General features: G+C 42.7%; 1 protein-coding gene across 6 annotated transcripts in view; it reads right to left on the minus strand.

The window, feature by feature from the left end:
- Positions 1-4,611, minus strand: part of LOC139750936 (uncharacterized) — a 244,969-nt gene extending 240,358 nt beyond the window's left edge. For 4 of the 6 annotated variants that reach the window (XM_071665854.1, XM_071665850.1, XM_071665849.1 and 1 more), the window contains exon 1: positions 4,130-4,611. In XM_071665854.1, coding sequence (XP_071521955.1) covers positions 4,130-4,175 — 46 coding nt within the window. In that variant the 5' untranslated portion in view covers positions 4,176-4,611. Of the gene's footprint in view, positions 1-1,645; positions 3,479-3,508; positions 4,071-4,129 lie in introns of those variants that run through there. The other 2 variants (XM_071665853.1, XM_071665851.1) reach the window with 2 other exon arrangements.
- Positions 4,612-7,958: the final 3,347 nt, after the last annotated feature.

Consider the following 7,958-nt stretch of genomic DNA (forward strand, 5'->3'; position numbering starts at 1 on the left):
GAGATGTTTGAGGACAATGTGTGGTGTGAGGTGGTTTGATCGAGTGAGTAACGTAAGGGTAAGAGAGATGTGTGGAAATAAAAAGAGCGTGGTTGAGAGAGCAGAAGAGGGTGTTTTGAAGTGGTTTGGGCACATGGAGAGGATGAGTGAGGAAAGATTGACCAAGAGGATATATGTGTCGGAGGTGGAGGGAACAAGGAGAAGAGGGAGACCAAATTGGAGGTGGAAAGATGGAGTGAAAAAGATTTTGTGTGATCGGGGCCTGAACATGCAGGAGGGTGAAAGGAGGGCAAGGAATAGAGTGAATTGGAGCGATGTGGTATACCGGGGTTGACGTGCTGTCAGTGGATTGAATCAAGGCATGTGAAGCGTCTGGGGTAAACCATGGAAAGCTGTGTAGGTATGTATATTTGCGTGTGTGGACGTATGTATATACATGTGTATGGGGGGGGGGGGTTGGGCCATTTCTTTCGTCTGTTTCCTTGCGCTACCTCGCAAATGCGGGAGACAGCGACAAAGTATAATAAAAAATAATATACATATACTTACAATCCCAACTAACCAATCAACAACAGAGTCATCCCCTTTCTTAAGAAATTCAACTGCAATACTATCCACCCCAGCAAACTTGCCACATTTCATCTTGTGCAAGGCTTTCACAGCCTCCTTTCTTTTCACCCAACCACTTGCCATGACTCTCTTACTTAACATACCTCCTCAATCCAAACACCATACATTTGTCATCTTATCATCAAACTCATTCAACAATCCTTCAAAGTACTCACTCCATCTCCTCTTTACTTTAATAATGCCAGTCACCACTTCTCCAACTGTCCCTTTAACAGATGTTCCCATATGTCCCATTTTCTCACGCAATTAACCTCTTTCCAAACACTGTCTCACTCTTCTCCCTAAAGTCTGCTGATGCTTGCTCATACCAAAACTCCTTTGCCCTCTTTTTCATTCTCGCACATTCCCCCACCAATTGTGCACCTGTCCAGTAAATACAAACTTTTCAGTCTTGCACATTCCCCCACCAATTGTGCACCTGCCCAGTAAATACAAACCTCTTTTTTCTCTTTACTAGGAACATCATCATCCCACCACTCACTAACCTTTCTCACCTGCCCATTTCCAATCTTCTGCATGCCACACACTGCTCTTGTAAATGCTTTCCTAAATATTTCCCATTCTTCATCCACTCCCTCTGCTTCATTTATTCCACGTTTTTCCATTCTAAATTCAGCTCTTCAGACATTTCTTTACGCAAGCCTCTTTTTAATATGTTCACTCACTCCCACCACTCTCTTCTCACCCAAAACATTTCCTCTTTTCCAAAAGTCTCAATAAATCTTCACCCTTGCCCCCGTCAAATAATGATCAGGTATCCTACCAGCTGCCCCTCTCAGCACATTGAAATCCAAGAGTCTCTCTTTTCCAGGCCTATCAATCATCCTTAATCTAATAATGCCTATTCCATGTATATTCAAGTAAGTACCTCTTTTTAAACCAAATAGTGAAACAAGTGAACTAAAAATTTACAGGCCTGAAGCTAATGAAAACTCTGAGTGGATCAGCTTATCAATAAGTAAAATGATGGGTTCACTGACTATGGCCTTTCATACTGACTGTTATTCTACTTTACCTGTTTTATTGAGGTGGAAGTTTTCATTCATTTTAGCTGGGATTTCACTAAGTTACAGGGGTGAAAACTCATATGTCATCATTGAATTACAATGGATGATGAAAACATGTAGTCTTTGGTTTGCTTATCAACAGCATTTTTTTCTACGCCTTCAAACAGCCACTATGGCAGTGGATAAGTATCAAAATGTTTGTTCGTAAGTTTCCTTCAAGATCGACAGAAGAGCAAGTGCCACTTCGCTGGACATTTCTATTCGTGTTAGTAAGGGTCAGAAGGCATCTTGATGCTAAAATCTCACAAAGAGGAAAATGAATAGAAAGGGAAAAGCTACATTACTGTGAACATTAGTCAAGTTATTGTTTGCTGATGACACAACACTGGTGGGAAATTCAGGTTAGAAACTGCTGAAGTTGATTTCTGAGTATGGGATAAAGTGTGATAGGAATAAGTTGAGAGTACAATCACAAATAAGCAAAGTTATCAAGTTTTACACATTGACTGACAGGTCAGTTGAGGTGTGAGTGTGAACAAAGAAAACTCGGAGGAAATGATTTGCTTTACAACCTGGGAGTGGACATGGCAGTGAATGGAACCATGGAAGCTGAAGCAAGTCCTAGGGTGGGTAAGGGAGCAAAGATCCAAGGATTACTGAGGAATGTGTGGAAGTAGAGATCACTATCTGGGATGATGAAGAGTGGGATGCGTGATGGTACAGTTAGGATAACTAAGGGCATTCAAAGGATGGGGTCCCATGACAAGAGTAAAACTTCCTTCCTGTACTTTGCAAATAAGTAATTACAATAGGAAATCTAAAAAAACGACAATAAACATCAAGAACATAAAATTGCCAGCTGTGTTAAAGCACCACCATCTTAATTTTGCTTTAAAAGTAATAGTGGGGAGGGTTGTGCTGATGTGGGGGAGGGGGGGAAATGAGGAGACTATTGACATAAAATATGATTTTCTCAGAGAAACTTCATTTCATCTCCCTGAACAGTGGAGATTTACAGAACTGTACAAAAATTAATGTAATGAAGTGATTTGAACAGTGTGATATGACTACCACTGGGGAGGCTACTCCACCAGCTGCTCCTGTGGTTAAGCTAATGCTGAAATCATCAAGCAGTTAGGGTGATGCTGAACTATGCTAGTTACACTTCTAATGTGCTTATCATACCCTGAAAAATTAAGATAGTGCTTGCCTTTTAAGTTTTGTTTCATGAGCTTTTCATTGGTTCTCTTGACTGCAATTGATAAACGTACATTTAAATTAAGAACACATTTGTTTCTAATCTTCTTAGTCAGCTCATTATTTCCTCTGCCTTCACCTGACATAATGATCCAGTGTAAGGGTCTCACATTACACCAAGTGTACTATCACTGTACAATTAAATGAACATTATTCGCTTGTAATTCAATTAACACATTCAAAAATGTTAATTACGTGTTACTCAATACACTTATCATTTCTTTTTCAGCAATTATAAAAATATTAAGAAACTTTAAAACAAAAATGGAATATATCAACACTTGATCGTGGTACCACACGCCTATCATTTTTGCAAGTAACCTTAATGCAAACCAAGAAGTTAATGTCTTCAATAAGTCTTTGATAATGTAAACGTCATATCACACATGAACATTTGTAATCTGAACACCAGCATATCCTCCATCATAAGTGTAAATATCCCTACCTAACCCACGAGGCGGACAAACAATACACAAGTTCTTCTGGTGGACGTGATTGGTGATCGCTACTTACTCCTGACCTTACACTAGTGACAAATGTTAATATTCTAACTCAAGAATGAAAATGCTTCTAAAATGTACACATTCCATTATAAAGACGCAGGGTATGCGGACCTGACTCATGCCACGCACTCGCGCCAAATCCTGCAGCCTCGCCAGACACCTAACTCACACGACCTGCTTTCCTCTTCTCGCCCATATATCCTCTATGTCGCATCAAAATGATATGATGCGAATCTACTTCTATTGATCACTTGTCCGTCGTTTCCGAATATGTGCAGCCGTTACGATTCACTGTCTTTAAAGGCTTCGTACCCATAGAAAACTATATCGTCTGCTAGTGGAAGGAAGTGTCATGATGTCTTGTTTACCCCTGGGTTTCTCAACAGGTCCCTATACTTCATCCATTTATATCCTTTTCCTTGTATTAATTGAAGTTTCTATTCTTTCTTATGAAAACAAGTCACTCATCCCCGTCCCTAATGACTTACTAAAGGAGTAATTAACATCGACAAGCTAAACCAATGGTATAACTATTACAAATTTCGAGCATAACATGAGTTCGCGCGTTCGGTACAAAGCAGACGCCATTGTTGTCCGCCTAGCAGCCGACGCCAAGTTGACAGATTGTCAAACTTCCTTGGTGTCGGTTTAAGCTTTTCTACCCCATGAATACACTTGGATTTATACTTTTTGATAATATCATAACTCAAATGACAATTCAGCGTAACTTACCTGCTTGTTTATCCTCTGTTTCATTGTTTTTCCGACGGGTTTTCATTATGCGAGATACTTTGACACTTGTCGACTGCAGAGCGAAGGTGGCGCCACGTGTGGCTAACTTGGGCGGCCGGTGTTGCCACGTCTCCTCAACATTCTCATACTACAAACTTTTCTTTTGATTTTTAATTGTATGCTATTTATGATTGACGTCCTGGCTTGCCTCTAACCAAGATAAGCTACTTACGATATGGATAAGGTAGGTATGGTATGGTATTATAAACGTCTGCATCAATTTTATCTGTGGGTGACGAACTACAGGAGCGGCTGGCGGCCACCTACTTGTTGCTTCATCGCTTGCAAGATTTCAGTGATGTACTAACTCAAACAGCGTGAATTTCAACTGGTTCACCCATAATTTGTAAATGGATCATGCAGAGTAATGTTTACGTGTAGTATCAACCTTCTGGGAAGTAATGTAAAAGCAGTCCTACCGCGCTGTGCCTGCCATTAGAAACAAGAGGAAAGCGCGGGAAGGTCACAGCAGACGATGGTCTTTGTTTACAGAAGGAAGCCCTTCAGCCTGTCCCACACTTTGTTAATAAGTAATTATCATATGCGATGGTTCCTACTCGTTTGCCCATGTTTGTCCTGTAGGCATAAGCTGAAAAAAGTCATGGATGGCTACAACTGGTCATGACACACTACTGCAATGGCATGTTAATTTATCTTCCTTAGAAAAACAATAGAGAAGTAATCAGCACTTGAGAAGCGTGATACTATCTCTCTCTCATACTATATCTCTCTGATACTATTACTTGCTATAATACTTAAATAAGATTAAAACCTGAACATTATACGTAATAGATTACTGATTACTCTCCCACACCCTTAGTGGGAGGATCCTAAGATACTGCCATTTCATGTGTTTGGTAGTACTTTTGTACATGATCATTTGATGTGAACTAGACAGACAGACTCTGTCGTGTGTTAAGTAAAAGTCATGTATATACCTTTAAAGATTAGGTTTCGTGTATATCATCCTAGGTAAACGGCAAAGAACCCAATGACCTGATGCATAGAACATGGCACGGGTTGTAACACCTCTCACTAAAACTGTTAATTGACATCTCATCTACCTACCATTCAAACTCAAAACTATTAAAGTCAAATTGTTATTTTCATTTACAGTACCACCCATGTTAGATCGTTTTCTCTGTTGTTTAACCAGAGGAAAGTTCCTTGTGAACAGTAAGTCATCCCTGATAGTCTTATTGTGATTCTTATATACCTACACTGGAGGTCAAAGGTGAGGTCTCCCCCACACACACACCTGGTGTCCGGGAGGCCAACTATTGTCCTCCGTGGTTATGGGGTACCCACCCTCCGGAAAATTAGAAATCAGTAAAAATGTTGCTGGAAGTAATCCAATAGTTTTTCGCAAATCTCCAAACTGTTTAACTCATCAAATTCTACCGAAGGAGCTTGATGCCTCTAATTCCATTTGCCTACAACAGTTCCTCCCTCCTGGGAGCCTCCGGAAAATTGCCGCGGAGGCCGGTGTTCACATTAACATATCTGGCATAGTGAACATGGTCATGCTGACATGTGCATGAGCACTGATGATACTTTACTATCACATCCTGGACTAGAAAATGCATAAATTTGTGAATCAAATCACAATAATTGCTTACAATGTTTCTAGTATTCTATTATACAAAAGAAAAATCATTCTCTCTGCGAAAAAGAATTAGTCCGGTTTAATAATAACTACTGTACATGATTACATTAGGATCGTTTATTTTATTCGTCCTGGTCACAAGCGGTGGTTTGGCTTAGCCAAGCTGATTTTTTCTAACTTATTGTTTGCTAAGCTTTGCGTTTTCCAAACTTAGTGTATCTTGGTAGCCAAGCCTGTATCACTGAGGGCCGCCATGCCCGATGTTGGCAGTGGGTAGGATGGCAGGCGGTTCATTATAAGCAAATAAGTCTGGTGAGGTCAGCTGATCACGTTAGGAGGGAAAATAGGATGACATAAGGAAAATATATATTAGAACATTTCCTAACACTGCCACAAGACGGGAGTCCTTACTTCTTGCCCGCCAGCCACTCGTTCTCTGGAGAGGGATTGAGTGCAGGCCGGGAGGGCCAGCTACCATAATATGAGACCATTACTTACACATGACGGCCTCTCCATCATTTCCTCTCCTCATCCTCATCCTCATCCTCCTCCTCCTCCTCCTCCCCTACAATTCCCCCCCAGAAAATTGGCATAAAATGAATTATTTATATCAGACAACTTTTTACCTACAGTGAAGAAATACTGATTAAAAACAAGCCAGCCAGGACGTAGAAAAGGTGCAGCGAATTTTGAAAAGGGCGGGGTCGGTCGTGTGGTGTGTTGATATGCATGTCTGACGTCATCAACACACGCTCCTTCAAATGCCAGAACTTTGTTTGTGTAGTGGGCAGGTCCATGATATGCCTCACTGACGAGGAAATCAAGAAAATATGTCTCACGACTGTTCATTGTGACGGGTCAGAATTACCACGAGACCTGCAGGTACTATAGTCCACACCCCCCTTGCGTAGTGACAGACCATATGACCCAGTCTTATGATGACACAGCTGACCCTCACTCCATACCATCATGACATCACATGACACCACCGTCATGATGACACAGCTGACCCTCCCTCCCTACCATCATGACATCACATGACACCACCGTCATGATGACACAGCTGACCCTCCCTCCCTACCATCATGACATCACATGACACCACCGTCATGATGACACAGCTGACCCTCCTTCCCTACCATCATGACATCACATGACACCACCGTCATGATGACACAGCTGACCCTCCCTCCCTACCATCATGACATCACATGACACCACCGTCATGATGACACAGCTGACCCTCTCTCCATACCATCATGACATCACATGACACCACCGTCATGATGACACAGCTGACCCTCCCTCCCTACCATCATGACATCACATGACACCACCGTCATGATGACACAGCTGACCCTCCCTCCCTACCATCATGACATCACATGACACCACCGTCATGATGACACAGCTGACCCTCCCTCCCTACCATCATGACATCACATGACACCACCGTCATGATGACACAGCTGACCCTCCTCCCTACCATCATGACATCACATGACACCACCGTCATGATGACACAGCTGACCCTCCCTCCCTACCATCATGACATCACATGACACCACCGTCATGATGACACAGCTGACCCTCCCTCCCTACCATCATGACATCACATGACACCACCGTCATGATGACACAGCTGACCCTCCTCCCTACCATCATGACATCACATGACACCACCGTCATGATGACACAGCTGACCCTCCCTCCCTACCATCATGACATCACATGACACCACCGTCATGATGACACAGCTGACCCTCTCTCCCTACCATCATGACATCACATGACACCACCGTCATGATGACACAGCTGACCCTCCCTCCCTACCATCATGACATCACATGACACCACCGTCATGATGACACAGCTGACCCTCCCTCCCTACCATCATGACATCACATGACACCACCGTCATGATGACACAGCTGACCCTCCCTCCCTACCATCATGACATCACATGACACCACCGTCATGATGACACAGCTGACCCTCCCTCCCTACCATCATGACATCACATGACACCACCGTCATGATGACACAGCTGACCCTCCCTCCCTACCATCATGACATCACATGACACCACCGTCATGATGACACAGCTGACCCTCCCTCCCTACCATCATGACATCACATGACACCACCGTCATGATGACACAG

Source organism: Panulirus ornatus, chromosome 10, assembly GCF_036320965.1.
Source record: "Panulirus ornatus isolate Po-2019 chromosome 10, ASM3632096v1, whole genome shotgun sequence".
Lineage (NCBI taxonomy): Eukaryota > Metazoa > Arthropoda > Malacostraca > Decapoda > Palinuridae > Panulirus > Panulirus ornatus.